This window comes from Amblyomma mixtum, chromosome 2 (genome assembly GCF_055824585.1).
Source record: "Amblyomma mixtum isolate Tamu chromosome 2, ASM5582458v1, whole genome shotgun sequence".
Classification (NCBI taxonomy): domain Eukaryota; kingdom Metazoa; phylum Arthropoda; class Arachnida; order Ixodida; family Ixodidae; genus Amblyomma; species Amblyomma mixtum.
In genome coordinates, this window is record NC_143013.1 from 85,935,796 (window position 1) to 85,955,240 (window position 19,445).

Genomic DNA, 19,445 nt, shown 5'->3' on the forward strand with positions numbered 1-19,445 from the left:
CCTTTTCGGAAGCCAAACTGGAAAGGGGAAATTAATGAATGCTTATTGCAGAATGAGTCCAGCCTCAGCAATACTAACTTCTCAAGCGGTTTTGAGAGAACGGGAAGGACAGATATGGGGCGATAGTTTGAAAATGCATTTTTATCGCCTGATTTATAAATAACAGTCACTTTAGCACGTTTCATGCTATCGGGAAATACACCTGATGACAAACATAAGTTGTATATGTGATTGAGCACAGGCAAAATGTAGTCTAAGACAAACTTGATCGGTGTAATTCTAAGACCATCAATATCTCTTGTGTTGCTATTGCTTAGTGATGTAAAGACCGAACGTATTTCATTCTCAGATGTTGGATAAAAAAAAAGCGGTATGTTCGTTACGATTACGCAAGTAGCTCGTCACACGTTCATCATGACTACTTTTTACTAAGTTAACAAAATAGGAGTTAAATGCGTCTGCGAGTTGAAAGCCCTCGAGAGTTTTTCCGTTTTGTGTTACTTGAATATCGTCATTTCTCGATTTATTGCGGTTCATGATGGTATTTAGAGCGCGCCATAGCTCATTGGTGCGATTATTTGCCCTGCCAAGTAAGCTGTTAAAATAAGCCTGTTTTGCATTTCGAAGAAAGCGTGTCACGAAATTTCTGTACTTTTTAAAATTAGCGAGGTCTGCTGGGTTCCTATTTTTTATGAATTGCGCATACATGGACGTCTTCTTACGGATCATAGCAAGGCATTCAGCCGTAATCCAAGGCTTCCGTACTTTTTTAGGTTTTTTAACATTTTTAATTTTGAAGCAATCCCTGTAAACGCGTTTGAAAATATCGAGGAAAATATCGTATGCCTCATTTGCTTGGCGAGATTCGAACACGGCGTCCCAGTTTGTTAAGGAAATTTGAGTCCGAAAATTGTCAAGCGCATTAGGAGATCAATTTGATTAGGTTTTCCTCCTCAGAATAAAAGTGGCTTTTTGTTAGATGCAACTTAGATAGCGAAACGGGGGGGTGCTATACTGAATGGTGACCTAGGGATTATTAGTGTGTATTTTGCCTGAATAGGTTTGTTTCTCCTTTCTTTTATCGCTGCGCAGGACATCCAGTGGCGAAAGGAAAATGGCGTCGACGACATGCTGCACAGCTACAAAACACCACAGGTACACTCACCGCTCACTGTGTAAAAACAAATATTGTTAAGCGTTGCTATCTCTAAGGTGCTGTTATAACTGAGAAGCAAACGCCCAGGACGCCCACTTGCTCTGTGTGATTCGTGACACCGTTCATCGTTGATTTGCTTCTAACTATAAATTTATTGCCTTCATTCTTTGATCTGCACCAAAAGTGAGTTCTGCCCCACAACCCGTAGAGAGCATTCACAGACGTGCAAGTGGTTTCGGTAGTACAAAAGCATGCATGGAGTCTCGGCACGACTCCACAGGTTTCTACATGCCGTAAATGAAAGCATCTACAAGAATGGTGATGTGGGTTTCGCCATAATCTCCGATGCTGCATACATGTTCGCAGATAGTCAAGGAGAACTTTCCCGGCATAATCATTCATCCATGCAAGGACGGGCGACCCATGTGGATTATTCCTGCAGGCGTCAACATCAAAAGTAAGTTTTCAGGGGCTTCGTGATGTTCCTAGTGCCTTGACGGATCTGCCGTCATTCGACAGTTGGCTCATGCAGTATGCGCTGCCCACCATTGGGGGGGGGGGGGATGACGTCGCACGGACTGGTGCTCTACGTCAGCGGGAATAAGATAAAGAAACAATAAGCACTGAAAAGCGAAGGACCTCGAGCACAGTTCGCGCTTCGTTCTGTGAATGCTGCAGGCACGCTTGCCCGTGATGCCCACAGTGACGTACTTCAAGGATCCGTCAACTACGCGAGAGGTGGTAAAGCAAATGCCACGCAGAAAGTCCAATGAATAATAGTGTGCCGCGTTAAAGTTTTGTTTTTAACGTGCCTCTACGTGATGCAGATTTCGTGGCAGTCCTCACGCCACCTGTTGTGCAGCGCCACATCACCTACCAGCTGGAGTACATAGAGTCGCTGAAAAGGTCGTCGTCACAAGGGGTAAGTGGAAAGCGGCCTCACCAGGCGATCAGAGACTGCTGAATTGCACGTGCGCGGCAGACACTCATTTGTCTATCAGAGAAACTCTCCGTGGTGGTTCAGCAGTTATCGTATTCACTCGCATACATTGGTTCATACGCCGCTTAGGTCGACGTCCTAACTTTGGAGAAAAAGAAGTGGCAGGGGTTTAACGTGGTTGAATCGAGTACACGTGCAAAAGCAGGTGACATTAAGGCTCCCCCTTATGGGCTTTAGTGGGTTAATGAACATATAAGCAGCATTGGGGCAAGTCCACATGCCCCACTACCAGAGCATTTGCTAAGCGATGCTCCACTGCACTGGCAGTGGAGCATCGCTTAGCCACCGGTAGGGATTGTAAGACCCATGTTGCTCTTCCCGGGCAACCTCTCGCGACCAATCATTAACTTAACTGCCAGCTGCCTCCCATTAACTGCAGCTTGAGCGATGCTCCTCCGAAGTAGCCCATGCTTACTCCAGTAACTCGAGTAAGTTTGGAGCAAAAGATCAGACAAGATTCTTGCTCTGGGTTGGTTGGTCAGGAATAGTGCTTTCGAATGAATTTCATATAAGTCGACCAACGAAAGGTACGAGCTTCCAACTTGCAGTTAAGGCAACCGGCGCAGCGCAACGCACCGCATCAAGAGCCGCGGCGAAAAAAGAGAAGCTAAAAAGGCTAACTAGAACAGGCAAAAGTACAACTGGGGACAATTCAAAACCACTTCGGACCAGTTGGTACCAATCGCATTCCAACTGGCTCCAATTATGTTTTGGCGTGTTCGGCTGATGAGCACAAGGTCGCGAGATCGAATTCCGGCCGCGGAGGCCACATTTCGATTGAGGTGAAATGCACAAAAAGGCCCATGTGCTTTGCGCTGCCAGTGCACGTTAGAGAAGCCTGGGTGTCTGTAATTAACACGTAGCCCTCCACTGTGGCGTCCCTCATAGTGCGCTGTGCAGCTTCGGACCATTAAATGACATATATACGACATATTCTTCTCTACACATAGGATCCCTTCACCGGTGTTTCCCTTTGCTTCAGTGGCAAGCTGGTGCCGTGTCCAAAACATATTACAGCGATAGCTGTTAGACGCTTGTTCCTGGGTTCCGCGTCGTAGTAGTAGTATGTCGTAATATGTCATAGCCTCGGCTTAACTGGTGGGTGCGATGCCATGGAAACCATTCGGAAGGTGGTTACCGTGCAGAGAGGATGGCATGACGTGAGCGGAGAAATGCGTAACCGGTTGGTGGTTACCACAGGAACCATCCGGAGGCCGGTTACCGTGTAAGGAGGTGGGTATGGAGACAGCGGAGGAATCTCCAACCGGAGGATGGTTCCCTGGAAAGAGGAGGGTATGGCGAGAGCGTAAGAAGGCGCAACTGGTCGGTGGTTGTTACGGAAACCATCCGGAGGCTATTTACCCTGAAAGGATGAGGAGGGTTTCCATCGAAGAAGGCTTTATGACAAGAGCATAGGAAGGAGTAATCAACAACGGTAACCGTCCGGCATGTGATTACCGGGGAAGGAGGAAGGTGGGGTGGTAGCGGAGAAATAACGAACCGGAGGATGATTACCGTTGAACGGGGAGGGTATGGCGAGAGCGTGAGAACACGCCACCAGTACCTACTGGCCATAAGAAACAACTGTAGAGTAGTTACCCTAAATGAAGAAGGAGGGTTGCCGTGGAAGGAGGGTACGACGACAGGATGAGGATATGACGAGAGTGTAGGAAGGCGTACCACGGTAACCATCCGGAACGTGGTTACTGTGGAAGGAGGAGGATGGGTGTGGCGAGAGAGGAGGAATGTAGCGTGGTCCACCAGCGACAGCTGCTGCCAAACGCGCCGCCCGAGGAGGAGATCGTCGGCGGCGCTGCGCTTCAATAACGGTTTGGTTTGGTTTGGTTTATTGGGGTTTAACGTCCCGAAGCAACTTAGGCTATGAGGGACGCCGTAGTGAAGGGCTCTGAAAATTTCGACCACCTGGGGCTCTTTTGACGCGCACTGACATCGCACAGTACACGGGCCTCCGGAATTTCGCCTTCATCGAAATTCAACCGCCGCGGCCTGGATCGAACCCGCGTCTTTCGGGTCAGCAGCCCAGCACCATAACCACTGAGCCACCGCGGCGGGCGCTTCAAGAACGGTGAACTGGAGGGGAGACCTAGACGTAAAATGACTGTGTGCGGAAAACTACAACAGCGCCCTAGACCTATACAGATATGAGACCGCTCTCTTATTCTCTACCACAACATAGCGTAAAGTGTAGATAGCTTAACAGCCGTCGCTGAATCTCGCTTTAACCAGCGGTGACCGTCCTGCCAATTTTTCTACTTTTTATTTTGTCTTGGGCAGGAGGAAATAGAGACGCAGTACCTCGTGATTGACTTCGACAGGTTCAGTCTACTCCAGCTATACAGCTTGCAGGGTAAGCGACTTCGTTGTTAATTTCTGTTTCAGAGACGCGCAGTGTGCAGTTGGGAACTGCGCTTCTGTGCGTTTCGTTCCAAAGCGCTGTTCTCCATGATCAGTTTCACTAACTGCAAGTCTGTGGAAGTCAAGAGCCTGAAAGTGTACTCGTGCTTGCACGCACAATGTATCCTGCATTTTAAATGCCTCTCACATCATCAGCCTCCCATTGGGAGCATCGCGGACGCCTCCTTCACCTGTCATTCGCGATGTGGCGCACTCCAGCGGGAGCCTCTCACCACGTCACTGAGGCTGCGGCTCCGCGCAGCGCTTCCTAGAACGTCCGCTATGCGGCGCACCCCCGTGGGACCACATCGAACCACATATGTCCAGCCTCTGTCAGGACAGACAGAAAAGCTAGCTAGCGGGAAAGGACAGGAGTGGACCGGAAGAGACTCTATTCGCCACTTACGGCTGATGCGGCAGGCATTAAAACTTACAGAAGGCGTTGCCATGCATATTAAAGGAGCTGCCCTGTACATAGTGCACCGCACATTTGTCTGGCGAGCTTGATCGAATGCCGAACTCTGATATTCATTATGAACTTGGGTATGCCTCCTGGGTTTGACATAGAATTTCGTTTTTACATGAGTGGTAGGGCAGGTATATCATGTGTCAAAGCGCATACATGATATGGTCTGGTTTCGGCCACTCGTCAGTCATGATAACATGCCCTGTAATGGCCCGCTGCACACTTCGACAGCTAGGCGAGCACAGTCCCGTTACTCCTGTCATTTCGATCAAAGAACTATGAGATGTAGGTTTGAGGAGGAGGAACCCTCCTCCTTATTTTGATGTGCACGAGCTTCCTCTGGCCTGGTGCTCGGCTTATTCAAGGTGAAATGTTGGAAAATGGGCCTTTGACCCCACCTTGAGCAAACGAAAATACCTTGTGGCATGGTGCTCTTTGGCAGCGGATGACATTGCGCCATAAAAAAATTCATCATCATCATCATTTTGATGCCATCTTAAGCGGCATCCTTCTTCAGTTTCAAAGCGAAGCAGGCAATGCAAGATGACAAGGTGATTAGCGTGTTAAACATGTAGAGCAATGGACAAGGGGCTAGCCGCAAGTACAAGCCGCAAGGATGTAATCGCTGGACCTAGTCGTTAGGCTTAGATGCAAAAGCCTAGTCACCAGTACGTAGTCACTATAGGCCTAGTCTCAAGGACGCAGGCGACAAGAAATTCATGAAGCTTAGCGACAATGACTTATCACGGAACAAACAAACATTTTGCGATTCAATAACTGCCTCTTTCTGTTTCCACTTGTTCCGATATTTTGTTTTTCGTGTCCGCCAAGGTATAGCAACACGAAGAGGGACGTCCGTTCTCAATCTGCCTTTTTTTTGGGCGTTCTGTTTTCCATTGCGGTTTAGGCATGAAATTTCCGTCCCCTATTCTTGAAGCTACCACTAATGACGCATGACACTGAGAGTAAGATCGGGCTACACAAAATGCGTTACGTAGTGATTCCCTTCTCTGTATAGCTACGCTCATGTTAGCGTCCAAAATCTGTAGCGTTTTTGTTTGATGAGTCCCCCACTATGTAATGCTTGCAATGACTTTTTAAGGTGAAAGCCTTTTAATGCCTCATTATTGTCGACAGAAGTTTTTTCAGCAGAAGGTTGTCAGCAGAGGTGTCACGCTTTTTCTAGCCAGACCAGAAAAAAATCTTTGTGCACATGGGATTCCAACCACCATCCTTCCGTTCCGCAGCCGAGTGTGCTAATGGCTACGCTACTTCCTGCCAACGCATATGTAGTTCTCCTTGTCTAGGACGCTGAAGAGTGTTTGCAGAAAGGCGTCGCATCAGACGGATGCCTCCCGTACGCCCTCCAGTGTCTCCAGCATTTCAGATTCACAAACAATTGCGTACTTAATTAACATCTTAACCACACATCAGTGACACAAACAGCAACACCGCGCTAAAGGCTTTCGACTCACCGCACTTTAGGTCAACAAAATGCCCCCCAGAATTTTTTTGTGTATCTGAAAATATAGAAGTGCATAAGTGGTAATATAAATAAATAAATAAATAAATAAATAAATAAATAAATAAATAAATAAATAAATAAATAAATAAATAAATAAATGTATAATTTGTTTATCCTGGTGCCACCAGGCTCAGATGCTGTTACTAGAAGCTTTCGCTGTGGATGTCACGGGTTCTGTGCGATAATGACAGACTGGTGGCATGTTTCTGCGCTTGTTAGTATATAAATATAAAAAATAACAAGAAATATATAAAGGCCACAGGTACGGCGCTATTGAAACAATCGTCGAACAAAAATAACAAATAGCCAGAGCCAAGTCACTTTCTGGTAACCAGCTACACTTCGGCCATTGCAGCACTGAAGACGATCACGGACATGCTGACCACAATAGAGGACCACTTCCCGGAATGCCTGGAGAAATGCATTGCCATTAACGGTGGGTGTTCAGTTGAGTAGATCTTATTTATCGGTTTCCGCATTCCGGTGCACGTAAGACAGGAAGACATATAAGCGTGGCTTTTTGGGCTTGTTGGTACATAGTTCCAATACACTGTAGCGCAGCAAAAGACGAGGACGCAACAGACGAGAAACGAACAGCACGAGCGCTAGATGTCTGCGGTGAGATGTCTGAACCAGCGCCTAATGGAACACGCTCGCAACGTCAGAAACGGGCAAGGCGGATCGCTGGTTGACCACAGTCTCGCATGAAAGTCAAAAACCTGTAAGCCTTTCTTTGATAAATGTCTGGTAATAGGAAAAAGCCGAGAAAGGGTAACGCGCGAAATCATTGAAGCCGAAATAGGTCAGGATGCTCGTGTGTAAGCACACCTTCCGTTCTCCTCTCAGGTAAAGAGCTCGTTTTTCTAAGAAATTGATACTGTTCGCACATGTGATTACTTTTTTTCTGGCGTATAAATGTGATGCTTCAGGAGAATAAAATTTGTTGGAAGTTAGCGCTCGTGCTGTTCGTTTCTCGTCTCTTGTGTCCTCGTCTTTTGCTGCGCTACAGTGTATTGGATATAAGCGAAAGTTGAAGGAACGCTGTTATCACGCGAAAAAAACGAACAAACTTGATTCCGGGTTGCCAGAATTTCATTGCTGAATTTGTGGAAGCACATACAGGAGCTCGCAAAAACCGTTATATTAGCAAGACGCAACAACCACTTGCCAAATAGAGTAGAGTGGAATCGTCTTGGCTATGTTTAAGGGAGGCGTAGCGCGAAAAAAGACAGGGACGAGAGAGACACAAGACAAAAGACCCTCGTCCCTGTCTTTTTTCGCGCTACGCCTCCCTTAAACATGCTTTACTAACTGGCTCAGAACACCACTTCGCTCATCTTGGCTATGACTGCGCTATATCAATCTTTCAATGTGCTCCTGAATAAAGAACGTCATTTATACGAGGTCAGAAATCCCTGACAACGAGATAATCGTCGCTACCCCACACATGATGCACGACATGTATTCATTCTGTTAGTTTTCATTCTCTGTCTTTGCTCCTTGGCGTTGTCCGTATTTATTCAGGGACACAACAAAATGACAGATTGGTCGCAAAAATGTGCTTAGCCCCCCCCCCCCCCCCCCTTTTTTTTTAATCTTTTCACGTCTGTCAAGCCAAATGTCACTCCAACTATGAAAATTAAAGCATAAGGATCTTATCAGGCATCATTGGCACTTGCATATGATCAGCTTAAAAACAAATGAGCTCGGGCATTTAGTGAATCTGAGTGCTTTCTTTCAATAGCGTGTAAATCCCATGCTGTGGTATTGCCTGCTCCCTTGCCGTCATAGTTGCTGTGTTTTTGTCTTGTACGCGGTGTTTCTTTTGCCCTAACAAAATTCTCAAAGTTCTTCGTTTTGCTACTGTTCTTCAGGAGCGTAAATTTTTAGGCTACTTGGTTCATAATGTTTTCAGGGTGGAACCAGCGGAACACAGACGCAGGACAAGAAAAAAGGAGGAACACACACCACACCGCTGGCGGTGTGTTGTGGTGTGTGTTCCTCCTTTTTTCTTGTCCTGCGTCTGTGTTCCGCTGGTTCCACCAAGCTACTGTTCTTATGGTTACTTTCTTGTTTATTTATGGTTCGTGCAGAACTGAGCTGCATACACTGTACTGCAACTGGTATATTTTCTTGGCATGCCCCCGTTAAGTGACAGCCACTGGCAAACAGGAAGGATCTGCGTCCATCGGCATATAGCGCCTGCCCGAATTACTCAGACATTTACAGTGCAGGCAGACAGAACCCGAAAGCTCCTTGCTGACAGTCTGATTCATCATAAGTGAACGGCTTACGCAGCGCCCTACTTTTTCCCGATCTTCTGGCACTTGGTGCGGCCCTTCCTGAGTCAACGGACGGCAGAGAAAGTGCAAGTCTTTAAAAAGGGTGAGTCCCTCTCGTTCATTGTATAGCCTCACGAGTTTTACAGCTCGTACCGCGGGCCCAGCGGCTGCATTTCGACGCAGAAGAAAAGCAAAAGTGCTCGTATCCCCTGTCATGACAGTACATGTTAAAGGACCCCAGGTAGATTAAATGAAACCCTCCTCTACTGAGTCCGTATCGAACCGAACCGAACCGAACCGTAGTTAGGAAGCAGTTAAGACTGCCATTAAAACCAATGAGGAACGCATTTGACGATGTGAAAAACGTTTATACCAAAAAAATGCAAGCCTGCCGACGGGAGATCTGAGGATATACTGACTGTTGTATTGAAATCTTACAATATATGAAAATATTTCGTTCATAAACTCTTTTCCGTTCAAAAACGCCTTTGTCCAGAATTGTTGGATATGTCTTGGCCTAATCTTGACGGGCTACGTTTAATTGACCAATCGCGATGACCACCGGTACGGTAGGAAAGGTGCTCACGAATGAAGATATATTTTCATATGCACGAAAAACTTTCAGAATTTGATCTGATGACGTCAGCTATGGTCTACACGACGCTGCATGAATGTTTAGTAACTGCGGGCGACTGACGGCTATTCCTACTGCTTCTTGGACAGACGGCTGGAAGGAGTACCTCCTGAACATCGTGGACGCTGCCTCCCTCCCGGCTGTGTGGGGCGGAGATATGGTGGGGCCTGGCAACGACCCCCAGTGTCGGCATAAGGTACACGTATATTGTTTTATTGCAAAGCATGATCAACAACTTACACAAGCAGTGCACTATGACGGGTCCAAAAATTAATATGCAGAAAACTAATGTTCTAAATTCTCGGAAAGGAAGAACAGTTTACGATTGGAATTGAGGCGCTTGTAGTGGCAAGTGAATACGACTGCTTAGGGCAGGCAGTTACCGCACATTCGTACCACGAGAGTTAAAGAAATTAGAAGAATAAGAATGGGGTGGAGCGTATTTGGCAGGTTATCTCCGATAGTGGGTGGTAGTTTATTAATTTCTCTCAAGAGAAAAATAGAGTGTTCGAAAATGATCTTTACAAGTTCGATCACGTATATTTCAGATATGGGGATAGGTAGTATGGTGCGGCTTGGGGCATAATGTTCACAAACGCCTAAAGGCTTTTTTTTTTCAGTTGGAAATTCATCGTAACAGTCCAAAAGTAAACGTTTGGTGTGGTCTTCTTCATGACCGTGTGGTGGGTCCGTTTTTCTTAGCAGAGGTGTCAGTGACCTCGAATGTTATCTGGACATGTCGCAACTGTTTGCATTGCTGGACCCAATAACTGCAACATAATATAATCTTCCAACAGGATGATGCCTCTCCTCACTGGGCCTTGATGGTTAGGGACGCCTTGAACGACACATTTCAGGACACTGGATTGGTAGAGGAGGGCCCATCCCCTGGCCTCCAAAGCCTCCAGACATTAGCCTCCCATTAGATTTTTTTCTTTTGTGGCTTTGAGAAGGATATTATCAACCAGACCTCGGTGCGCGACGTGCAGTAATTGCGAGCTCGCATCACAGCAGCAATTGCGCACGTTAATGAGGATATGCTATGGATACAAAGAGGATGTGGCAGGAACTGAAATATCGCTGACATCCTGCTTGCTACAGATTTCATGTACATTGAACTCTGTTAACCTGAACCCTGTTAACTTTAGGTATGTGTGAAGCATGTCATGCCTTTCTACTTATCGTCATTTCTGAGTTATGCGTGATCAAAGTTGTAAGTAGTAGTAGTAGTATAAGACCTTTATTCGGCCAAAATTTACAGGCCGAGCATGTCGACCGCCTGGGCGACCAGAAGTCGCTGTTCTTCCTCTCCTTCAGCGCCAAGCCAGTCGAGCCAGGTGGTGATGGATAAAGAACGTGGGGGGTAGGAACGCGACCGCTGAGCAGCCGGGCAATAGAAGAGGCAATGGGCCAGGTCCGCATAGATACAGGGGCAGTTGGGACAGTAAGGGTCCGATCGATAGCGATAGAGAAAGAGGCGAGACGGGGCGATGACTGCATTCATTTGAACGTGCCGAAGAAGGCGAGCCTCCAGTACTGTGAGTGATGGATGAGGGGGAGGGTAAAGGCGTTTGTCTAGGCGGAGCTGGAGGTAGACCTCTTTTATGGTGCGGCGAAGGGTGAGTCTCCCACCGTCCTCCGAGGGCTTGGGCCAGGGGATCAACGGTGCCCGGAAAAGTGTGTCACGGGCGAGCTGATGAGCCAGCTCATTGCCGTCAATCCCTGAATGCCCAGGGACCCAGCGGAGGAAAACGATGTAAGGCTGCAATGCGGAGACCGCTCGTTCGACCTCCTGTTGAAGAGAAGGGGTTAGGGTGCGTTTCTGTATGTGGTGTATAGCGGCTTGTGAGTCTGAATAGACTGTGTACTCTTGAAGAGAGGGAAGGAGGGCAAATGACTGATATGACATGGACTAGTCATATCGAATCATTATCAAAACACCTATCAGCAGCAGCAGGTGCAGTATCACGATGCCGACAGCTCCTACCAGTGAAAGCCAAACTCCAAGTTTACCACGCTCTTTTTGCTTCTAGAATTAATTACTGTACACTTGTGTGGGCTACAACGAGCCTTAAGAATCTGTGCATTCTTCATCGCTTGCAAAAGAAAGCTTTGCGCTACATTGGCAATCTCCCACGACTACATGCAACCGGCCAGTTATTTGCAGATTTTGGCATTATCAATGTGATGACTGTCTTTGAATTCCGCTTAGTCTACTCGTTGTTCTTTTCAAGTGAAGATTTTAAAGCATTTTTAACCGCTTCTTCTCGCTTAACTAGTCAAAGAAGTGATCCCCGAACCCGTGCTTCAGACATGTGGTTTCTACCACATCGTCGCACGGGATACTTACTGCAATCACTTACATACCAGGTTCCCTTTGTGCTGAATAAACATGAAAAACTGCGTGCTGATTTCACTACTTTTACTCGGAGACAAGTTCGCGAATATTTCATGAAACGTTGAAACAATCCTTTTGATGCTTTGATTGTATCCCTTTGGTAATACCATCAGGTTGCACTGTTATTTCGGTAACCACATATCTATTCTTTATACCTGTGTTTATACCTGTGTTTATACCTGTGTTTATACCTGTATTTATACCTGTATTTATACCTGTATTTATACCTGCGTTTATACCTGCGTTTATACTGCGTTTATACTGCGTTTATACTGCGTTTATATTGCGTTTATCCCTGTGTTTATCCCTGTGTTTATCCCTGTGTTTATCCCTGTGTTTATGCCTGTGTTTATGCCTGTAATATGTTCCATGTAAAGCAGCTTCCTGCTAAAACTGTCGCCTGCTGATGTATGCGAGGGCCCTCGGCACTCTCAAGCAGTGAGAAACTGCTTTTTCGCTGAGGTGCCCCCCAACCTAGAGTTGGAAAATAAATATTGAATTGAATTGAATTGAATTGACTGGAGGGCATGCGCAATGGCGAGGACCTCGAGGGACAATGCATCCGGAGGGCGTAAAAAAGGCCCGCTGGTGTGAGTTTCAGGAGCGGGGAGGTGGGGGTTGTACAGGACGTAGCCGCAGGAACCTCGAGGAGCCACGAAGGAGGCATCCGTGTAAGCTACAACCTGGGTATCAAAGAGAGGGGAATGGTGCTGTGCGGCCGCATGACGACGGCCGGCGTGCATAACGGGGGACATGCTAGACGGAAGGGGGAGGATCCGAAGATTGGGAGCCGGGGTGGGAATAGGATAGGTAAACGGGGCGCAAGGAATGGGCGAGATACCCGCTTGAGTCAGTAACCACTGACCCTGACGGGTAAGGGAAAGCCGGGCAAGCTGCGAGTCATGATGGAGAGAGAGCAGAGAACGGAGAGGATGAAAGAGGCCTGTTGCAAAGACCTTTGCAGTAGAGGTAGTGATAGGGATGTTGAGAGCTGCCTTGTAGAGGCCCACAAGGGCAGTCTCAAGAGCGTTAAGTTGAGTCTGATTGAAGGAAACGTAGGGTGCAAAGTACAAGACCTTGTTAAGGGCCAGCGCGTGGGCAACTCGGCACGCATGAGTAAAATAAGTTGTAAAGATCGTTTTTGGAACCCCCTGCATACAACAGCTGCATCTTGCCGGTATTCACCTATGGGGCAGAATCGCTGAGGCTAACGAAAAGGGTTCAGCTTAAGTCAAGAACAACGCAGGGAGCTATGGAAAGTAAAATGGTGGGTATAACGTTAACGTCTCATGTCCAGCATTCTTGGACTAAAATTTTGAATATTAGAAAATTGTAAGGTACTGTTATGGGAATATTGAAGGTAATGGTCCATTCTTCGTATGTGTAGCAAAATCTTTCTTTTAAATTTTTTTCGTCACTCGCATCAAGCTGTTAAGACTGCCGTAGAAAACCAACGGAACCCTTTTGACGATAGCAAAAACGTTGGCAGCAAAAAAAAAAAAAAATGCGAGCCTGCGATGGAAACTCTTTAAAAGAAAGATTATGCGACATATCAGAAGAATGGACCATTGCCTTGGATATATTCATGTCAGTACCCTACAATTTACAATTTTCAAAATTTTTTGTCCGATAATGTTGGACATGCACCGGGGTCCTCGCCACCCGCAGGTGAACTACGGTGGCCGCTTCGAGGAAGGCTTAGACCTGTCAGGGTGCTCCGTGTTCGGGGAGGCCGGTGCGCAGCAGCGGACCATCGGTCGGCGAGACCGCTGGGAGCTGCCGGTGAACGTGGCGAAGGCAGGTGCGTGGCTGAGCTGGCGCTTCCAGACTGCTTCTGGAGACCTGCACTTCGGAGTGCGCTCGCCCATCGGGGAGCACCTGGTTCCACTCCAGCGGATCGACACCTGCTGCCTGGTGCCGCAGGAAGGAAACTGGCGCTGCGACACACCGGGCACATGTACGTACTCGAGTCTCCTTTACCCTTCTTTTCAACGCTACCTCGCTTGGTGTGTCGCCTTGCAAAAACTTCTTTAGTGTCTATATACTGTCCGTAGGCTTTGGTCTATAAAGTCTATAGACTTTCTATATGCAAATTTTATAGACTAGTCTATAGGCAATACAAATCTTATAGGCAATCCTCTATAGAAAATCTGTAGATTTATGGCCACACAATACAAATCCTAGAAAAACTCTTAGACAATCCATAGAGTGATGGCCATGCACTTTTAGTAGGCTCCTGTCTATAGGCAGTCTCTTGACAATTAATAGACAAAATCAAATATTTATTGGAGGAAAATAGAGTCTATAAGAAGTCTATAGACAGCCCATAGAGTATTTTTAAAAGGGTTGCTAGAGACGTTCACACAGTTGTTTTAAAGCTGCATTAGTAGGTTTCTTTTTGTTTTCATATTACTGTTTAGGTGCTTTTATTAAGACGCACAATGTGTCAGGTGATAGGGCGAAAGTGCTGCCTAACGAGGTCCTAACGCGTCATCTGAAAGCTAAGCGAAACATATCACACAAGTGACATTGCCGCGAAGCATTCTTTAGTCGGCGGTAATCGACGCATAACCGAAATGTACTTTCTTCTTGACGAGGACGACTTCTGACGTCCAGCGGTTCCAACACAGCCAAGATGACGACACTCTCTCTACGTCCCTGCGTTCCAAAGTTAACGTTTTACTAGCAGGTTTCGCACATTATCTGTTTTAGCTCGTCGATTTCTTAATATTCAGCAGTTGCCTTTTAACTGACATTTTTTTTTTGAAGCAGGTTAGCGCAGGATATTTCGCTTACGATGCACTACGAAACCTTAAAAAATGTCCCTCATGCATATGTCGTCGTAAAAGTGAGGTGTAGAGCACGCTCTTCATGTCATCGTCTGTCTCTGCAGTCTGAATGCAGCATAGCGTCTTTTCTTCTTTTTGGCTGTGCACTAAAGAAACCTGCGCGTGCAGACGCACTGATTTCCCAAGACGTGCCCAGACATTCCCTCCGCCTATGGTCAGGCGCGGAATGCCGATGTTGCGAGGGGTACTGTGGCAGAAGTTTTGCCCGGACTTAGCGAGAACCAAGAAACAACCTTGCCACTAATCCGGATCTCAGAGTGGCAGGGCTATGTAGGTCGATGCCTTTCCCGGTCAGAAACAGGCGAGACATAATCCCTGTCAACGCCAGAATATGCTGCCACAGCCCCCTTAGCTCGGTCTAACTTACAACTGTGGAGCGACGGGAAAGTTATTGGTTGAAGCCGAAGACATGTGAGTTGCACTCCCATGTCAATCACTCTTGGCCAAAAATTTTGACTATTCGAAAACTGTAAGGCACTGGTATAGAAATATCGAAGATAATTGTCCATGCTTCCGATATGTAGCAAAATCTTTCTTTTATAATTAGGGGTGTGCGAATATCAAATTTTTCGAATACGAATCGAATACGAATACTTGATCCCGAATATCGAATCGAATAATCAAGGACAGACGCATTTAACCACTACAAAACATTTATTTGAGCACCCAAGAACATCACAGTTCAACTATCGATGATTAAATGAACTCAAAAGATGTGTGTGGCTGCACAAAAAGTATCAAAGACTCGAACATTATTCTTCGAAGAGTGGAAATATCAGAGAGGATGGCTAGTACACAGCATTGATTAAGGCTAGCTTGCCATCAGCACAAAAGCACGCTGCTGGGATGAACATAAAAGGTATTGCGAGGTACTTCGTGCACAGCTCTGACTATAGCAGCTTCGCAGGTATAGCCACAAAAAAGCTCACCAGCGCAGTCAGCTACGGCATGGCCCTTGGAAGGAAAAATTGAAACGAAAAATTTTCCTTCATCCATGCGCATTGCTCTGGGCGCCGCCATGCTGTTATGTCTCTGTCCATAGGGCTTGCGGACCGAAATGAACGCCGGTGCTCACAATGAATATTCGGCTAGATACGAATATTCGCGTCGGGTTAAATATTCGAAAGAACACGAATACTTGGATTTCGAATCGAATACGAATACTAAAGATATAATGTTCGAAATATATTCGAAAATTTCGAATATTCGCACATCCCTATTTATAATGTTTTCATCGCTCGCAACGTGAAGTTTTCACTGTCATAAAAAACCAAAGGAGAAAGCTTTTGACGTTTAGCAAAAGCGTTAGTAGCAAAGAAACTCAAGCCTGCCACGGAAGATCTGAGGATATATTGATTATTACCGTGATATCTTACAATACATGAATAAAACTGCGCTCATAAACTCCTCCTGTCCAAAAATGGTTTTGTCCAGAATTTGTCGTGTATGCAGGCTCGTGGTAAGGTCCTAATCTACTTTTAGACGTGAGTACTTCAGAATGGGACCGCTACGCGACCACTCAGTACAACGACGCTTTAAGGCCCATTCACACTTGCGAGTCGCAGAGGTCGCGCGACTGTTTTGGTCGAAAAGCGACAGTCGCAAACAGTCGCCCTGGTCGAAAAGCGACAGTCGCGGGCCAGTCGCTCGCTGCTCGATTTTTCAGCCTCGCGACTGCGAGTCGCAAACCGCTGAACCAATCAGCGAGCGAGCCAAGCTTCCGGCAACGACACCGCTCGCGGGCGCGCCGGGCGACGACCTGGGCTGCTCCCAGCTGGCTGCCCTAGTCGTCGCTAAGCCTAGCCGGTTTCATATCGATATCGCGGCTGAGGGCGCTTCGGATCCTGGCCAGCGCTTGTAATTAAGATGCTGCTTTCGTTACCGCTTTATTGTGGACCTCGTATTATAATAATATCAAACATGCTCGACTTCCGCGACGCCTTCAGCAGCGGGGCTAGCAGACAACAGTCGAGCTGCATGGAGCAGCAGCAGCAGCAAAGCGGCTATGGGAAGAAATTTGCTTGTGTCGCAGTTATCACTTCTACCAGCAACTCGGTAGTGGCCAGCGATCTTCAAAAATGATTCATTTTTTACATTGGGCTTGGTATGAACGCGAACAAGCAATATTGGCGCATTTTTCTGACGCCGGCGGCCGGCATACTGCAGGCTGGTAGGCCGGCCCTGCAGAGAAGCGCGCCTCTGTCATCATGACGCTTGTACGCCCGCAATGCACATCAAAACCGTCACGACAACCTCATCTTCGCTCGGGTCGTTCTAGTACATTGCGAATAGCAGTTCAGACGACGGAGCGCGAGTACAGGAGGCGCGGCCAAAATAGACGAAACTCTCGAAAGCGCGCGAACAACGTGATTCCCGAGAGTTTTCGCTTCAGACGAGAATCTAACGAGAAGGCGACCCGCTGGTCGCGCTTGCAAGTGTGAACAACGGTGTTGTCGAGCTGATGCCTGGTCGCAAGCGACTGCTGGTCGCGTGCCCTTTGCGACTCGCAAGTGTGAATGGGCCTTTAGAGGCAGTTCGGGACCTGTGGCTGTCCAGAATGGGGAAATGTTATACATGTTCCCCGCGTTTCGCCTTGTAATGACCTATGTGTCGCGTACGACAGAGACGGTACCACGCCTCAATAGTTATCAGGTTTACGTAGAGAACAGTATCAAATCCTCACAATACTCTACGAATCACATTACCTGACACATTTTTTGAGACAAAGCTAAGTCATCATGCTTCCAGAGGAGCAGAAAACACGCCGTAAGATCATTCTCTGCGCAGATGTCTGCATCAGCAGGTGATGGAGTGCTATTAATTTTGGAATAATGCTGCTGATTTAATATATATGCCCGAGTATGTGTGCGCAGATTCGTTGCCTTCAGAGGTGTAGAAATTTGCCCAACTTGATAGCTTCAAGGCATGTTAAAGCCATCTTGACTACATCCAACACCAAGCTTATCTTTGCCGCCTTTACCTGAATTGACCAGTAAAGAGCGGTCAGCATTTAGCTCACCATAGGGAGCGTTCGAATGTTGAGGAAGCGTGTATCTAAGGCAATTCGTGCCTTAATGAAAGTGCGTATGCTCGAGAAGCACAATTATTTCGTACCATTAAATCGCTATTTTTGTTTTGGGAGTACTTGAAATGTTTTTTTTTTTTTTGCGTATATTACAGATGTGCTCGAATTCGACAACACGCACAGTTGGTTCACTGCGAAAACGCTGGCTTACGTGGTGAATGTCCATTCAACCGAAAAGTTGTCATAGTCGTCGAGACCAAAGAATGCAGTTGTGATCAGGTAGGTACAGATTTAGCACATCAGTCACGTGTTGTCGCTTTTCTTGATGGTCGGTGATGACATTGTCTTGCTTTTTCTTGCGCCTTCGTTGCAGAGAGGAAAGGCTTCCAGAACAGCGCCTTGGAAGAATATCGTTCGCCAGCGTGAATATACGAAAGGACGTCTCTCTCAAACATGAGAAGCAGCAGTGATAAACAGTGCTTCAAGGCCAGCTTCAAAGTTTCCTCACCGTTATTACGCCGTACGGCCAGTCCCTATTACGCAAGGCCGGTTTCATTGCAAATGTGTTTTCGCAACTGAAAACTTCACCTTTCGCCTGTTACCTGTCAATGAGGCTAAAGGGCTATATAACCAACCTCTTAGCGCCATCGATCACGGGGTCCATAATAGCCTCGATGACGTCATAAACGTCGCGAGTCCAAATCGAGTTGCGGAGAAAAAAAAATCAGTTTTCTGCTTCGAATTTCTCAGAAGTAATTATATCTTCTGATATCGGTTTTCCGGCTGATTGCGAATATGTCGACGCTTGTCCGAGAACAAAAGACTAGTTTATCGAAGGAGCAATTGAATTTAAAAACTTTTCCGCGAATCGATTTGACCTCGTAAAGTAATTACCAAAAACAAAGGTAGCGTCTGGGATCCGCCCCCCCCCCCCCCCCCCCCCCGTTCTTCATAAAAGCGGTGTCGACGCGCACACTTTAGTTGCGAAATCTGCCGGTGGTGGCGACACCTGTTGTCGTTTTTTTTCGTTCTAACTTATAAAACCTCCCTTTTCGTTGACAGGGGCCTCTTTGTGATAAGAACGCACTACCCCATCGATACAGGCCCATTTTTATCTGTTCTTATGGTCCTTTAAGGGTTATGTGCACTGTGAAGTGGGTGCACTCTAGAATGTGCTGCCGTCTGTGGTGACGTTATCAAAGTGAGAATAAGCAGTCTCCGAGTAATTACGAAAATTAGTGTTGTGATTGTTTGCCTCTAGAGACAATAAATAGTTTAGGACTTTATCGTCTTTTTTTTTCATGACCGAAATGTTTTTATATCCAGTTTGCAGTGTTCTACCACAAAATTTGCGTCAGAACTCTTTACGTCAGAAGCTGTCTGCACTAACCAATTGGGTTTCAAGCTGGTGCCCTCGGAACACTTTCACATAGTCAGCAAGGGAGAGGGTGGCCAACTGCTGCGTGCAACTAGAGTGATGAAGTCAATGAAACAGTGCTAAGCCATTTGCCCATAGCCATTCAGCTTTTGTCTGCAGTTCAGTGCAGCAGACAAGGCAGCACCAAAATTATTCCAAGGAACTCCACTCGTCAAAACACCTTGCGGCACACTGTGTGTCTTCAGCACACGATATGAGATGGTAAGTGCAATAAAGAAATAAAAAAATTATATCTTGTGTCTTTATCGACCAATTCA

The 19,445-nt window shown here is 46.7% G+C and overlaps 1 protein-coding gene across 1 annotated transcript in view; it reads left to right on the forward strand.

The window, feature by feature from the left end:
• The window catches only part of LOC149360001 (SEC14-like protein 2), a 35,390-nt gene extending 16,354 nt beyond the window's left edge, over positions 1-19,036 (forward strand). The window contains exons 4-13 of the mRNA XM_089572117.1: positions 1,093-1,155; positions 1,523-1,613; positions 1,984-2,078; positions 4,452-4,524; positions 6,918-6,998; positions 8,861-8,947; positions 9,568-9,674; positions 13,545-13,833; positions 17,906-18,029; positions 18,124-19,036. Coding sequence (XP_089428243.1) covers positions 1,093-1,155; positions 1,523-1,613; positions 1,984-2,078; positions 4,452-4,524; positions 6,918-6,998; positions 8,861-8,947; positions 9,568-9,674; positions 13,545-13,833; positions 17,906-17,997 — 978 coding nt within the window. The 3' untranslated portion in view covers positions 17,998-18,029; positions 18,124-19,036. The remainder of the gene's footprint in view (positions 1-1,092; positions 1,156-1,522; positions 1,614-1,983; positions 2,079-4,451; positions 4,525-6,917; positions 6,999-8,860; positions 8,948-9,567; positions 9,675-13,544; positions 13,834-17,905; positions 18,030-18,123) is intronic.
• Positions 19,037-19,445: the final 409 nt, after the last annotated feature.